At 42.2% G+C, this 17052-nt stretch overlaps 2 protein-coding genes across 2 annotated transcripts in view; one reads left to right on the plus strand and one right to left on the minus strand.

Moving 5' to 3' along the window:
* The window catches only part of nln (neurolysin (metallopeptidase M3 family)), a 70672-nt gene extending 68277 nt beyond the window's left edge, over nt 1–2395 (minus strand). Inside the window, exon 1 of the mRNA XM_036528773.1 lies at nt 2330–2395. The gene's annotated coding sequence lies outside the window, so the exon portion shown is untranslated. The remainder of the gene's footprint in view (nt 1–2329) is intronic.
* A 1032-nt stretch (nt 2396–3427) lies between these two features.
* On the plus strand, nt 3428–16048 carry sgtb (small glutamine-rich tetratricopeptide repeat (TPR)-containing, beta). The gene is made up of 13 exons (XM_036529235.1): nt 3428–3504; nt 5608–5630; nt 5960–6093; nt 6560–6663; nt 7618–7693; nt 8230–8329; nt 8689–8793; nt 11164–11302; nt 11980–12042; nt 12556–12593; nt 13517–13600; nt 14146–14266; nt 14903–16048. Exons 3-12 carry the CDS (start codon nt 5994–5996, stop codon nt 14255–14257), a joined length of 921 nt encoding a protein of 306 aa, XP_036385128.1. The 5' UTR covers nt 3428–3504; nt 5608–5630; nt 5960–5993; the 3' UTR covers nt 14258–14266; nt 14903–16048.
* The last annotated feature ends 1004 nt before the right edge of the window (nt 16049–17052 follow it).

Raw genomic sequence — 17052 nt, forward strand, 5'->3', positions numbered from 1 at the left:
TATGACTGAATATAAGTGAAAACAAAAACCAGGATACCGTGACTTCCAAGTAACGCAAGTCTATTCCACACAAATTTACATTCCATAATTGTACACAGCAGGGGGCAATCAAAAATAATTTTTTGGTTACACTGGTTGCAATGATCACAGTTAGAAAACAATTCAAAGCACAGAGCAGGGACAGCAAATGGCATAACAATTAGTAATACAAAATGCTGAAGAGCAAAGCTTCTGTGAGGCACCTGTGAGGGATTTTTGTAGCCTACCATCACTATCTTACTATTACGCATGCAGTTATGCCTAATTCTGGCATGACCCTGATAGATACTATTGAAAGCTGGAACATATATTTCTATTGTTAAGATAATCATCAGGGCAAAATGTGTAATTTATTATTACAACCTCACCTTACATATTATTACATTTGCCAGGTGAGGTAGTATTTGTGCCCCCTGCTTCACTAGAGTTACATTACGAGTTTTTAGACCATAAGACTCTATATGATCTATACAATATCAATGTCACCTTAAGCCTATGAATATGTCATCTAGAAAAGGTATATCAGCTACTGTGTGAACACAGTCAACTGGGTGGAAACTCCTGGAAATATCTGTCATATCTTATATTTCATTTGCATTGGAGGGAAGACTGACCGATTGCACAACAGGCAAGGAAGTGATCAAAAGTACTAAATTAATCACATCTCAAAACGTACATGTGAATCTTTGTTTATACTGTAAACATAACAGAGGACATGTATGCACTGATTTTAAATAAAATCTGAAACAATCTTGCCAAAAAAAGAGTCTGCTTTCACATGGGAAAAGTGTTCAACAGAACCCTGTGACATCTGGCATTTTATAAAAAGATGCTGAGGACCACCTATTCAACTCAGGAATGCTGAAGGTTCCCAACTAATGATGGAAGAGCTCATATGCATGAGGTCCTGTCACTCCACGGCCATGGCCTCAATATAGGTAGCAGGCCTGTGTCAGAGCAATGCAGGTTATGAGAGAGCATGTGGAGATGTTTCGCAAATCTGAAGTATATGCAGATAGTGTACCATTTAAAGCTTTATAAGCTGTCAGCGGTTATATTTTTAACTCTATAACTATTTATTGGAGAGTAATTTTTAGATAACAGTCCAAGAACTTTCCATGGAAGGGGAGTCCTCTTTCAATGACGTTCTATGCAATACAGAGACATCGACTCGATTCAGACCCGCAGAGTCAATTCTTGTCTTAACTGACTGCCTAAGGCAAAATATCTTAGTAGGAGGCATCCTTTATTTTTGACCACTCACACAATGTGGAAGCAGTGCTGAATTTTGTGACAGTGACCTTGATATACATTTAAAATCCAGAAGTATTGGAAATTTAACTTTATTCACATTACACTAATTTTAAGCAAAATACCAGCATTTTCCAAACAGCGTGCTGCCATTCATTTAGTATAAATAGTTCCCAAGAAAAATACTGGCATGCTATTAGACAAATGTACACTGGTGGTGGGACAATGTCATCCCTCAGAATGTCTGTACTTTGGCTATTAAAATGCAAGCATTTTATACCAAGTGTAACAAAGTACATCAGGTACATTAGATAGTTAGCAATCAAGGGCTATATTATGACTCTTCATTTTGAGGAAAATCTACTAGAGCAAATTGGTGCAATTAAAGTAACACATCATCTCCTTGAAAAACATAATAATTAAAACCCAATATTTGCAACCTGGTTGCTGCATAAATTACCTAACACATTTACTACTTCGAGTTTTACATGATAGATCCAATTTGGCATTGATACGTTTTCCTGAAATACGATTTTATGATTTTATAATTATTATTATTATTATATTAGTGGAAAAGCGTGTAAGATCTGATAAAACCATACAGCATTTCAAAAATATATCAAAGTTTAATTCATATGCTTTTTAATAAAATTTTACAATGGAATGTATTCAATGCGACAGATTGTGAAGCAGCCATTCTATACGTAATTCATAGTTTACTGTAGTCTCAATAGGGTTTTGAATTTTGACCTGTACGATTAGAATTATAGGGTACATGCAGCAGTTAAAGTCAGCACATTTGCAATCAGCCTACAATATGTGATAAAGACATCACTTCAAACTGCCCTTGAGCTTTAACTAGCTAACGAAGGTGTCCTCGGTTAGCCGAGCGACGGTATTGCTTCACTGAACGTGCGCCAACATACCCAAAAAGCCAATAAAGTACAGCAAACACGAACAAAATGACACAAGCGTTGTCATGCATTATAAATTCTGAACATGCGAAACTGTCGCTCTCCGCAGAGTAAACATTCTGTACCTTCACCAGGTGACAATGTAATGGACGACTTCAGACTTCTCAACAGTCTCAACTTCTCTTTACAACCTGTGATTGCGAACTGCGCCTAACTTGACAGATGGCCTCACTGCGCTTGCTCCATTATGTAAAATCAGTCACAGAGACCACCTTACTCAACATTTGCCTGCTTGCAAGACAGAGCTAACCACTTCCAATAACAACCTTTAAGGGGAAATATTACGGCTATTTTTGTTTTGATTCTCATAAGTATACATGAACGGTTTGCCAAAAATATCTCGGAGAAACGCCGGAGAGCAAATACCTTAATTCACGACAAGATATTTTTTACCGAATGTTAACCATACTTAAATTTGAAGCAATTTAGTCAGCGATTCCCTACTCCCAAATTCGCTCGTACGAAAGTATTCTTGTTGTATCAACACAATAAATTCCTCAAGGTTATAGCCAAAGCGGAGAAACCCGACCCACCGACGGGACACGTGCTGTGCGTGTTTTTCTTGCTAACTATGGTTAGCCTTTCCCCAAGACTGGCACAGAGCGCATACGGTAATTTAATAGCCCTTCTATTAAGCACCTACTTAGCTAGACGTCCAGCCAGCTCTATGACAAACGTTTCCAGTCAGTCAGTTTCTAGTAGCTAAGTTGTCAAAGGTAGCTAGCACGTCAGGTATGTGGCTACCCGGCAAACCACGTTAACTTTTTTATTTACTTCCACGTCAATTCTTATTTGATCTGGAAAGCTGACGGAGAGCTCCGGTTTCACGGGCGGTGTGGTATGCCTGTAAACGTCACAAGTAATGACTGATGTCTTTAATTTTAGTGCCGCTGTCAGAATGTACCGTTAGCTTATTTGTTAGATCAAGAAATCACGTACTGTGATAGCTTGCCATACCTACAAGAATGAAACACAACCCACAAAGAACTTTGTACCTGTTAACGTTTCGAAAGACTGAAAGGCTCAAGGAAAACATCCTAAACTTCACATCAAACATGCCGGCGATCAGAACTCCTACTCTCTCACTCTCTATGATTCGCTATCTCGCTATTATGCCAGGTCCAGTCGTGAGTATTGAGAAGGCTCACTTCCGCCGCGAACAGCGCAGGCGCGTCGGAGCCGATTGATCTGACACAAGTTTTGATGACGGTGTTGTGGGTACCGCCGGAGATTTTCTCAGGTAGGTGGGCGGGGGCCCTAATAGCATCCCTTGGCACAATAAGGTTGTAGGCGACGTGTACATGTGGCACAGAAGATGAGAGAACGGTGGGTCGGGCCTTTGCTTTGGTTTTCACAGACAACGCATTGAACATACCAGCCATTATAGCTCGCTAGCCTGCTGTTGCTGTATGCTAAGGCATCATCGATGAAAATTCATATTGGTGGCTTTGTTAAGTAAATACGCAATGTCAAAGATTCTGACTGATGCATAATCGGACACATATAACTGACAGATCTGATTGGATGCCTTACAGATCGGCCAACATCTGGAGGATAAAATCTTATGTCTCTTGTTGACATTACATCACACAGCCTACACTTCTTGGCACGTGCATCACGTGCAACCGCGCTGGCTTTTATTTTGTGTGAACAATCGGAGCATATCAGTGGTTTTCCAGTACAATGTATCTTAATTCGAACTGGCCGTATGAGACGTTATCGGTGACTAAAATTCCTCATGACAGCACGAAAAAATGCATTATGTACTTCCAGGGTATGTTTTGATGCAATTTGGAAATACCGTTAAGTTTCTGTGCTAAGAGATTACTTGTTTGCGACGTGATGGCGGTATCTGCGCGATTCACTGGCAGTCATCAGTGAACTTATTCAAAATCATATCGCTATGTGAGAGTACTGACAGGTGAGCTCTCCCTGATCGCAGCAAATGGTACAGATGTGACATCGAGCCACTTTGAACAAGTGCAGTATATGTGCCCACTTGATTTTGCTGTGGTTTTATTACGAGAAAATTTCAGAGATCAGCATAAGAACGAGCTATGAATTTGGAGAAGGTATTGAAATTACCAAGAGATGTAATTTTGGTTTAAAAATTCTTTTTTTTTTTTAAATCCACTGCAGCTGTGCTGGGTAATGAGCAGTTGCCTGGAAACAGCTCATCTCGCCCTCAAAAACATACAAAAATATTCATACTAAAATAAATGAAATTATGGGGAGCTTATGTGGTATCATCCTTGGCCAATTAGGAACAGCAGTTAACAGTTTTACCAGAGATGGGCTGTGCCGGTCTGTGGCTTTTATTGTTGAGTACGAATTTTACACCTACAAGCTATCTGAGACACACATGTGCTTACAGGTATCTGCTTATAGAGTAAGTGTGTGATGAAAGCAAAAGATTCTGACTGTCAGATACCTTGCTAACAGGCAACTCTCAGAGGGGAATAATGAGACTTATATTCTAACAGGGTCAATAGCACGTGTCCTTTCTTGTCGCCTTAACAATTTTTAAGCAGATCTAAAACTATTCCTCAAATGGAGGCAATATTATGCTGAAAATACCATGTGGCGTCAAGTAAAGTGTATGAAAAGGTTTGGTTTTCTGATGTGTTGTTTTTTGGACGCAGTTCCATTCTAGCATTAGCAGGAATATGTGTCATTACGTAAATGCGTTAGGGTCTGATTCAGCCTTTTGGAGCTCATCACAGAAAGAGGGAGAGAGCCATCTTGTGCCATAAAGGGTGTTTTGGGACACTGACTACCACAGGAGGTCAGCCACCTGCAATACAGTAACCTAGATTCAAAATAAATTCAGTAGCATGTGTATTCTGTCTCAGCCTCTTTAGCTGTAACACTGGTTTCACATTCATATGGTAGGTAAAATTATTAATAACTAAAATGTTATGTTAGTTATATGCTTAAAACACTTTACAGTGTATTTGTTTTTTAAACAATTTGTTATTTAGAGAGAATTTTAAATGCATTTATTTTTAAAGGTAAACATACTTTTACACAAATTCTGGAAAAAGTATATAAGTATAGGATTGTGTCAATACAACAATACAGACCTATGCAGTGATACACTATACCTTACTCCTTGGCATGGCAGATGGATCCCACCAAGGATTTGAACTTGTAACCTTTCAGCCAGAACCATCTGTATGTAGTGCAGTCTGTTTCCTTTAAGTGCAACAACATGAAATGCTGAGAACGTCCTGATGTACTGTTGAAAATTTTCCTTTAAATATGATGTCAGAGGTTGAATTGTTTCCATATTGTTTATCTCCAATATCTTTAATAATGTCAAAAATGTTTCTTTTGTTCTCAGCTAACCATAACATCACATTCCAGGTACGTGGCATCCCAATTATTATATTTATATATGATGTTTTTGTTGCCATGCATTACATATGAACAGAATGTCAAGAATTAAAATATCAGAGATACCAGACATTGGTCTCACAGAAATCAATCATCTGTGGTCGCACTGATCCAAGTTTGAGTAAGTTTGAGTTCGTTTTTTGTTCTTTAAATCCCAGACCCCACAAAAACAGGCAATCCAGGTGATATAATGTAAATGGGTAGAGAGAGATGGGATATCTGTTTGTAGCCTTGGGTTATGCAGTTACCACATGATGTCATAGGATGTCTAGTTTCCTGAATTCTCGTGTCCACTTCAGACTGGTGCTCAGGAGTGAGGTGAAGGCAGACACCATGGCAGTGGAGAAGCGTCTGGCATTTTCCATTGTGCAGTTCCTCCGAGACCAAACACACTGCGGGACCCTAAATTCAGACGAACAAGAAAGCCTTGAAGGTAGACCAACATCAGACCCCTGCTTCATCCTAGCATGAGAAACAAGGGCATGTCTGTTTTGATGACATTCTTTAATTGGAAAATAGAAATGCTTTGCTGCTTTCATCTCCCTGAAAAATATCATGAACCACAGCGAAGATGTAAGGCAGACCTTGTTATTTTAGCGCAAGCCTTTTATACTATCGTCCCAGAATAGGCTTCAGAACTGAAGACATTGTGCACTACTGGAATGGAGCAAACATTCTTAAGAGCTAGTTCAAATAGTGTTCCAAATTGTTGTTCTGTGGACACATTTATTTCTTTTTTCTCACCAGCTTTGTACACCTTTTTAAGTAGTGTAAGTAGTGATTAAGGATTTATTTCATTGTCGTGGGTTACAATTAGAGGTGAATGTGATGGTTGCTGAACAGGAAGCCTCAGGTGCATGTGACCCTCTTTGTGATTTCATATCCTCCTGCTCACTCAGTGGCGATTCAGTGCCTGGAGACGACTTTCAAGATCAACTCCAGCGACAGTCACCTGGCAGTGCCACAGCCCCTGACTGAGATCTTCCTCAACTCCATGTTTAAGGTGGGGAGAGGATCCAAAGCATGTGCCTGTCATATATGTGAGAACACGTGAAGTGTTGACACCTTCTGTACTGGATCAACTGTGTTGACCCCTTAAGAAGTTGTCAAGAGATTACATCTGAATATATCGATATCTTACAAAATTTTTGGATCAAGATGGCAAGAGGAAAAGATCTAAGTGACTTTGAAAGAGGGTTCATTGTTGGGGCACCGATGGCAGGAGCTTCAGTCACAAAGACTGCTCAACTGGCTAGTATTTCAATAGGAACAGTGATTAAAGTGACATCTGCATTTAGATCTATGGGAAAGACATCACCTCAGGTGACTGAGAATGTCAATGCAGGACGTGATCAGACTGTATCAGCAAGAACAGTCCATTGACAATTACATAGAAAGGGATATTATAGTAGGGTTGCAGTGCGTAAACCCCTCATTACAAAGATGAATGCACATTTGAGAGTTCAGTGGTGCAAAAACCAAGGTCACTGGTCTACAGAGATGTGGAAAAAAGTGATATGGTCAGATGAGTCATACTTCACCATATTCTTGACAAGTGGGCGAACATGTGTGGCGTACACCAAGAGAACGGTACAGGCCTGAATGCTTGACCCCTATATATATATACCCATATATATACATGAGAGAGAGATTTGTGTGTGTAAAGGAACTCCAATATGAGGTCATGTGCAGCAAAGGGCCCCTTTCAAGGAGGACTCAGCACTGGAGTCTATTCTTTTTGGAGCGTCCTTGTGTTAAAATTGATGTTCTTCTTCAGACTGTAAGCGAATCACAGGTACGCTGGCAAATTCTTTACTCCATCTCTCGGCGTACGGTTACGGGAGCTGAAATAGATACAGGCCGGTGCTACCGCAGGCCAATGTTGTGAATACCTCATTGTAACTACATCTTCTGTTACGCTGTGCTGACACTTCAGTTTGCCCTGTGTGTTCCCCAGAACGACAACCTGTCCATACCGGAGATCTCGCCATCTGCAGAGGACACTGAGAGGGCTGAGCAGCTGAAGAACGAAGGTACCTGAGGCAGGGCTCCATTTTCACACGCTGGCCCGGGACTGTTCGTGTGGAGGAGGACTGGAGCCAATCAAGCATCAGATTCACTTTATTCAAAATAGCATTAGGAGATGGTATTAAGGGCATTTTCAAATTCTGACTCTTCACTTCATTGTCTGATATGAGAGCCACACGTAATGCAGGAGCAAGGCAAGCCTAAATTAGAAATAGAATGAGGTATAGGTAAACTCTGGTAAAGTACTGAAGCTGAACTATGGCCTTAAATGTTATTAATGTAGAAGATGTGTGAAGATCAATTGCTCATACATAATTTGTTCATGCTTCAGTTGCTCCTCTTCTAAGCAATTCTAATCCTAATTCCTGTTAAACATAGTCTTTTCACAGCAGCACCATAATAGTGTCCTCAGATGCAGGCACAGGCTAGGTAGGCTGTATACAGACAGTATGCATCACACCTATTCAAGTAAAGGTGACATCAGCGTCTAACATGAGCATGTGACGTCAGTTTTGTGAATGGGTCTGAACTGCGTTTCCAGGTAACAACCACATGAAGGAGGAGAACTACAGCTCTGCGGTGGAATGCTACACAAAAGCCATTGACCTGGACCTGAGAAATGCAGTGTACTACTGTAACAGGTACAAAGAAAATGGAAAGAAAACCACCCTACCCTGTATCTTTAGTATCCGTCTGTGGTGTCAGACAGGGGTCGTCGACAAAATCTCCTTCTCAGATTAGTACTTCATAACTTTATAGGCTATACTGAATCATTGGATCCTTTCAGATTCTTACCAAAATTACCACTGGCCTCAAAAACAAACTAGGATGGATGTTGGGTTATGTCACACGCTGAGCTAAAATGGATGAGATGACACATTGCTGTATTCATCAGATAGAGGCATAACGCCAGAAAGCTGTCGCTTTGCATTAGTTACGGCGCATGAGTGAGCACGTGTCTTTTCTCTGTCCCGGTCCTCGCTGCCCCTTCCCCTCTAAGGGCTGCTGCATACAGTAAACTGGGCAACTACACTGAGGCGACAAGTGACTGCGAGCGGGCCATCGGGATTGACCCCACCTACAGCAAGGCCTACGGGAGAATGGGGTAAGCTAAGGCTGCTGGGATCTGGGGCTTGTTGCCCAGGGAGGAAGCGTGTGGATTGATACTGCTTCTGGGTCAGCTTTGGGATTATACATTCACCATTCACTTTTCGAAAGGCTCTAGCACCCAAGGGATGGACATGGGTTGTCACAAAATACAGATGCAGATACACAATACCAACCAGATCACAACATTGTATTAATTGATAGACTAAAAGTGAAGCATCTTCCTTCATTAAGCTCACAAATGTGAATCCCAAGAGGCCGTACCAATCCTGCATCCTGTTTTACCTACACAAGGCTCATTTGGGCCTGGATTTGGTATAAATTTGTATAGTAAAAAAGAAATACATAGTTTTCTAAAAGCAATAAGAATGTTTTTTTCTCTTCTAGCTGTGAAATATGAGGCTGGCTTAATCACGCAGGCGGTGTTCCTTCTTTCTGGGAGGCAGCATCCCTCCACAGTATTTGTATTGTTTCCTTGCCTGGGCTGTGGCAGCTTGAAAATGTCACATCAGACAGTTTATGAATGAGGAATCTCCCGCGAGGCAGAAAGTGTCTGCTGCGTTGGCTGTGATAGAGGCCATAGGTGCGGTATACAGAGACAAGCTTTTCACTCGTGGAGAGACTGCTCAGCCTACGTGGCATCCACAGCCTCCCTCACAAAGACCTCACAAAGTGTTTCGTATTATGGAATTCTGAGTGGATTGCTGAAACTAGATCCGCCATCTAACTCAGGTGTTTGTGCCACGGGTGGTCATTCACATCCCCATATTCTTAGTAAGCTGAAAATCATACAAAGAACTTCGTACTTGCTTGATGACAGGGTGATTTTACAAGGTGCACATCAAAGCACAGCCAAATATGGGGCGACCATAACTCTTCGCCAGTCTGTAAGCGGTGTCAGTTACTGGCCAGGATGCAGGATTGGTACGGCCTCTTGGGATTCACATTTGTGAGCTTAATGAAGGGATCAGCCACGACAAGCGCTCACCAATGAAGACAAACTGAAAAGTCCGCGACCTTGAAATCGACCCCGTGTCAGAATGCAGGGAGTGTCCGGAATGAATCCGAAATGTTGTTAATGACATGAAACTTAAATGTGGAGCTCTTTCAAAATTAAGGATGGTTTCACTCATGTGTCCCAAGGCCTCGCGGGCGAGAGGCAGTTGTGAAATTCCGATCCACTTCTCGGAAGCTCGTCACTTGTGACATTTCGGGTGCCATCTCTGTGTGTTCACTCAGATGGACTCAAGCATTTACAAGGGTCCATCCACTGGCAGTTGTAATGTCATCATGGCTGTAATGTCATCCCCTGTTTCTCAAGGCTTCGCAGCCATTAATACACAGACTTGTCATTATGACAAATAGTTGTGGACATTTCTGTAGCACCAGTGACATGAACTATAAGGAAGACCCCCATACATTCACAGGTAGCTTAGGGACATCTGGCACAGAGGAGTCTTGAACAGAGATGGACATATGTTACACTGGCTGCACAGATTTTATATGTGCTGTAAATTTGTAGAACATTGTAATAATCATTCAGTCATGAACTTAAATAATCGATCACAGAAGGACGTACTACCAAAATCTGCTGCAAAAACCATAGCAGTGTGACCAGTTGTTTGTGGGGGACAAATTTATTTGGGATGTCTAAAAGGAAAATTGCCTGTGGTGTCACAGCAGTATTTGTCTAAAGCAAATAACATTGTCACAGTTGCAGCATTTCAGTTAAATATTGAAGTGGTGTTTGAAGTGTCAATAATGTTTTATTTGCATTTTTATACCTCAGTTGTTTTATTTTATGTAATATTTAGATTGTAGTTGAGTGTGTGCTGCATAGTCTTTTTAATTCTCTCTGAAACGTAACTCACAGCAGGAGTGGGTAGCACAACCTACATTAGGAGCTATGTTTCAAAAGGTTTAATATGTAATTACTATACTTTTCATTTTATTTACTTTTGATATGAGGGGGAGCTTGTTGAATGGCTGGCATTGCAGTACTGTCAGTTTTATGCTTCTGTTAACATGACAGGAATAACCAAGAAACACTCATACTTGTCTATACTGTAATATAATGTTATATGTTTCAGAGGACCAGACTGTAACATTTTTGTCATAGCATTAATCCAACCCATAATGTTATTTTTGTTTTCTTCACATTCACTTAAAGGGCCGCATACAAAGCTCTGGCTGCGTGGGGCCTGAAGGCCACCGTTTGGCCAGCGGTAGCCTGCAGTTTTATGCGTAACACAGTGTCAATATCAATCTTGCCTTAGCAATGGCTATGAACACCTCAGCCACCAAGGTGCACGTTTCTGTTGCTTGAGAACTGTAGGATGAGTATCCCATCATGCCCCTTGTGTTCCAGGTTGGCCCTGACCGCCATGAGTAAGTACCCGGAGGCCATCACTTACTTCAAGAAGGCGCTGGTTCTGGACCCGGAGAACGACACGTACAAGTCAAACCTGAAGATCGCAGAGCAGAAGCAGAAGGAGGCCTCCAGCCCTGTGAGTGACGTGGCAGCAGAAGGCAGCGTCCGGGACACGGGAAAATGGACCAGAGGGTTTGCGGGTTCACGTCCCTGCAGGATATTGCCCCTTTAAATTCGACTGATAACTTTGCGGACGTGCCCCGGCCTGCACAAACAGCAGACGCACGAGCGGGTCACATAATAAATGGAGAACTGCGCCGTAAAATTGAGCTCTGAGTCACTCCGCATTAGGCATCTGAGGCAAATAAACGGCAGTAAATCCTGATTACAGCTCTGCGGAGCAGAGCCGTAGCTATTCCATTATATTAGTGGCAGGAAGTCAGCGTAATTGTCCCAAGGGCGCTCTCAGCTTGCATGCCGGTATTCCGCCGCGGGCTCTGGTCTGTTACGCCCCGTGAGGAAAGAGGCTTCAGACAGCACGCTCTGAGGTTTATGGTATGTGGGGTGAATGCCCTGTAAATTTGAGCCTCATTCTCAGGTCCATTTTCCAGCCCGCCCTTCCAGATTGCTCATTCATTCTGCGTTGCACAGTGCTGGGTTCAACGCTTTGACACTGCTTCTCGAGATGCTTTAAATAACATTAAAATCGGGGCCACCTGTTTGATAGACACTCCGCAATGATCTCGTGGTGAGAATGAACGGAAGGTGTTGGCTGAACCATAAACCGTGCTGTTGGATTTCGTCTTTCCACAGACCGCCACAGGGCTCGGTTTCGACATGGCCAGCCTCATCAATAACCCCGCCTTTATCAGCATGGTAAGGCCCGGCGCGGACCATCCGCTCCTCACCACACAAGCTCGCTCGTGGTTGCTTTATTACCACAGACTGGAATGCTGTCTAAATTGACCTTTTGGCTGGCAGCTCCGGTCTGGAATCCAGTCTATGACATTGTTAAGGGGCCAGGGGGTCCTCTGAAAGATCAAACACAATGGGCTCAGTGCTGGCCAGGCTGCCTCTGTGAATCTGACGGGAAAGTTTAGGTTTAATGATATACCATTGCAGTCCTGTCGACTGCTGAAGGGATCAGATAGTTCAGAGCTGCATTAAATGCCCTTTGATTTGCATGGGAAGGCACAGTGCGCTGTGTCATTACCTTTTGGCACGTACAGAATGTGTATACCAACTGTGAAATGTAATGTCTTATATTGGTTGATTGTTGGTTGTTGTTGTTGGTTGTTGTAAGCAACTTGGTTAGGGATATTGACTTCATGCGAGCTTGGTACTGACCTGGGAATGGAGTAATATTTGCCATATGTTTTCTGTTTCTAGGCGGCCAGCGTGATGCAGAATCAGCAGGTGCAGCAGCTGTGAGTAAACAGGCTAGGCTGTGTGAAACCTTATCCAATGTAATGTGATTACACATTGTCTTCAGGTTTTAAGTGTGAAAATTTGGATGTGGTCATTTCTGCATTATTTGTCAAGAATGCTTTGCTTATGTTCACATGCATCAGCGCAGAAAATGGAAGGGCTTTGCAGTGGATGACTTCACATTTATGTCATGTGCGGAGAATGGAAACCATCTGCAGTGACTGTGGTCATATCAGCGTTATAAATGGAAACAAGGGGCCCTTTGGCTGTCTTGAATATTACTGTTTTTCAGAGTAAGCTTGTATAATGTGGTGTGCTAACAACATACCAGGCATCTACAGTAAAGGGAAGAAAAAAGGAACATATTAAAAATGAGTTTATTAGTCAGTTAGTTTATTGAAAAAAAGATTTTAAAAAGAGTACCAAGGAAGTGCTAAAGTGACAGTTGAAACAAAGGGATGTGCATAAAATGCCATGACCACTACATTTACCACAGACACATTAACTTTGCCTCACTTGTAAGTCACTGTGCATGAAAGCGTTTGCCAAATGAACAAATGTAAATGTAACCAAGTGCAACTATATAAACAAGGCCCACAAGAATGCTGCAAGTTTCCAACTCATACCTGTAAAATTAAATATGTCAAAATGAATGCTAAAGGGAAACACACCCAGATTCCAGATCAAATCAAATTATTTTTATAGCACATTTGTATAATTGAGATTGTTACAAAGTGCTGTACATGTAGCATCAATTTTCCAGAGGGAATTAAAAAAAAACAAAAAAAAAAAACAGAAAAACCCAGGCTGATTGGGAAGAAATGGAAAATTGTTCCCTCATCCCTGTAATATAAATGTGTGCATGTTACATGTTCAGAAGCAGAGCCCCTTGCAGTGACTGTACTCTTCTCCCTGTCGGCAGCATGTCGGGTATGATGTCTAACGCGGTTGGTGGGCCAGCGGCCGGAGTGGGCGGGTTATCAGACATTTCCAGCCTCATTGAAGCGTGAGTGCCCCTGTTATCTCCATGGCTCTGTTTCCATAGCACCATTTGGTTTTTGAAGCTTTTCGCCATTTTGATCTCATTGGTATGGCAAACAAATAGTTGTGGTTTCTTCATTTACTTGAGAGACAAAAATGAAGTCAAGAGCTGGGAGGTAGTTTACAATGAAAGAGCAAGTCAAATCTGTTCTGCGCCTGTTTTATACACAGTTGGTTAGTAACGCCTATCAGTGTATATTAAACTGAATCAACATTTAATTGTGTGCATAGCCATCATGATCATTTGAAACAAACAAGCCCAAATCAAACCCAAGCATTTACCATACAATACCTCAATCATACCTTGTATTTCGAGTGGAAAGTTCAAGATGCGAAATTGAACAATTTCACATTTTAAAACAGAGAAAAACAGAACACAGACCATAGATTGTTCCCCCTATATTCAGTGGTGCTACTTGCTGACAACGTAAGAGAGTCTAATCTCTCTTCTGCTATGGTGAGTATTGCTGCGTGTTATAACCGTAGGAGACTTGAATCTCTCCTCTGCAGTGGTCAGCAGTTTGCCCAGCAGATCCAGCAGCAGAACCCGGAGCTGATCGAGCAGCTGAGGAACCACATCCGGAGTCGCTCCTTCAGCGGCAGCGCAGAGGAGCACTCCTGATCCGGCCAGGTCTGTGACAATCACGAGGCCTACCCCCGCCAACCCCTCCCCCCCCCCTGCGCACACACGCGCACACACACACACACACGCACACACACACACACACGCACACACACACACACAAACACGCACACACACACACACACACAAACACACACACACACAAACACACACACACACACACGCGCACACACACACACACACAGGACTCAAATCATTACAGCAACAATTCATATTATGATAGTGGCGCATTGTCACATTGTAATTGTATGCCAGATTTGCATAGTGAGCCCAAATTTAGAGGAGGTATTTGAGGGGGGAGAGTTGGGGGCAGGTCGTCAAAGCTACATATGGATTACCACCCCCGTTGTGTAGAAATCACCAAGCAACAGGACAGGAATGGCACCAAGCTGGGAGATTATGCAGAAGGGAAAAAGGTCACATGGCAGCAGTAGGTGCAGTATAGAAGACACCATTGACTGTAACGGAATGTGACTGTATTTTTTTAACTCTCTTTTTTTAACACCGTTGGAGGCATGTTGCAGGGTGAGGAACTTTTGGGTGGAACCAGAATCCGGCCTAATGCTAACCCTGAGCAGAATATCAAACCCAGACGCCGCTCACACGCTCCCTTTGAATTCACAGGCCCGAGCATTGGCATGCAGATTTGTGTAACTGTGTGCCTACCTCTCCACTGGGACGAAAGAGGAAGGCCAGGAGGACGTACGTGATTGCAATTTCCACACCCATTCTTTAACAGCAGATCACCGGCAGTGCTGGAATGAAGTGAGAGCTGGAAAGAGGGGAGCACTTTACTGTGACGAGCAGCTTTGGGGAGAGGGGAAAAGGGGGGGGGTTGAGGAAGGAAACAAAGAAAGAGGCATTGCACACTGTTATTCAACACATTGTAAAAACCTAACCGGTCCATCATATCTCACTCCGGTTACATTCAGAATGGTTTTATATGTGTTTTTATATGTTGTAGCAATGTATACAGTACCTTGTGTCCACTGCTCTACCTGGGACTGTAGCTGTAAGTAGCATATAATCGCAGGGTTGCCATTCTTCTCATATTGTTTCCCATGGCAGGAAACGCCACTTTAAAATGATTTGTCTATTATTTCCTATATTATTTTAGGGAAGCAAAAAATATATATATATAAATATATGTATGCGAGAACCGTGAATGCTGATCGATATTTTTTAAGACTGAGGTAATAGGAAATGACGAATATGAAATATTTATGAAGACCGTTATCCTTGAGCAAGTCAATATATTGATAAATACATATATATTATTATATTTACTGTAGTGTGAAGGGGGTTATTGCGATCATTTTCCACACTTTGAGTATCCAGGTAGGTAAATCGGTTATTGTTAACACTCCATTGGAGGATATCGCTTAAATCTAAGTACCGAAATACTACTCAAAAGTGGCATCTAACGGCATAATAAACCCCGGGGTGATAAACACCGCTAGAACTCGACACGCTGTGCTCACATTACCATTTAATTTAAGCATTTCCCTGTACTTAGGCCTGCACCTTTTACCACCATTTTTTCACATTACCTCATGTTGGTTACTAAAAAGAGAATGGAAAATAGGGAAATAATCATTGCCTCAGCCTTATTTACATCTGCATGCTCCTTAATGAGATCTGTTATTTGTACTCCTGACAGTTACAAGGCTGGAAGGCTATGCTTGTGAAATACAAGACTGAGAAAAAAAGTATAATGTATTGTCAGAGTCTAAATCTTAAAGTATGTCAATAAAGTTGTCTTGAAACAAATCTTGGCTGGACATTCTTTGAGCCTGTATCACTAACATTTTTCATACACGTGTGTTGTATAAAAATCAGTGCCAGATAATGATATATCATACAGAAACTATTTTAGAAAATGCTGGAAATTCAAAGTATGAGAGACATGGGCAGTCAAAGCAGCAATTAGTTTCATACAAACGGATCAGTTGGGAAACAGCCATACACACTGTTCAAAGAATCTGTTGAAACAGGTCTTTCTTGGAGGAGAACGTCCCTAGTGGCATCACAACCAGGGACCGAGGGACTTATCTCTCTCCAGACGACCTTCAAGGCCTCCCTGACCACTCCGTCTTAAGTGCTGTAGGCCCTAGGGACACAAACATTCCCCCCACCCAAGAAAGGAAGGCATCTTCAAGGCTTAACAGTTCTCTACATGGAAAAGAAAGGCACTAGTGTGTGTGTGGCAGACAGGTAGGCCAACCTATTGCTAATTGGGGCTACAATAATCTGTGTGACAGCTGCTCTACCTGGCATAACTTTCTCTTGGTGGCAGTGAACAATGGAGAAAATATATTGAGTTGAGATACATGATAGCACTTACTGCCTGTTTTAAGTTTTACAGGAAGTGAGGTGTTGTTTCCAGCCAGCACCAGGTAAGGGCCCTCCCAGCCACAGGAGACTACTCCTTGAGAAATGGCACAGTTCACCTCCTGGTTCCATGCAGTTATCAGTGTGAATTGTTCCACAAGCCTGTGCATCATTAGTCTGGATGTTGCATATGGTCTGGGAGAGCATGGTTTGAATGGCTGGAGTCAATTGTGTGTTGGTACTTGTTCAATTTGGAGTTTACTAGTGCAGTGTCCCCTTGGGATCCTTTCCACTTCCCAGTAAGGAGCTTTGTTAGCTGACCAGCCATTACTTCAGTAGATGAAAACCCAGTATCGTTGTGGTTGTATTGGAGTGGTGTGCATTTGCAATATTACGAGAGGCAACTTATTTTTGAGGGTATGGGTAGCCCTTTTGTCATGCCT

Source organism: Megalops cyprinoides, chromosome 5 (assembly GCF_013368585.1).
Source record: "Megalops cyprinoides isolate fMegCyp1 chromosome 5, fMegCyp1.pri, whole genome shotgun sequence".
Taxonomy (NCBI): domain Eukaryota; kingdom Metazoa; phylum Chordata; class Actinopteri; order Elopiformes; family Megalopidae; genus Megalops; species Megalops cyprinoides.

Coding starts and splice junctions, on each gene's coding strand:
- sgtb (XM_036529235.1), top strand. CDS start 5,994: ATGGCAGTGGAGAAGCGTCTGGCATTTTCCATTGTGCAGTTCCTCCGA. Junction 8,794..11,163: donor AAGGCCTACGGGAGAATGGG/GTAAGCTAAGGC, acceptor CTTGTGTTCCAG/GTTGGCCCTGACCGCCATGA. Junction 12,043..12,555: donor ACCCCGCCTTTATCAGCATG/GTAAGGCCCGGC, acceptor TTCTGTTTCTAG/GCGGCCAGCGTGATGCAGAA.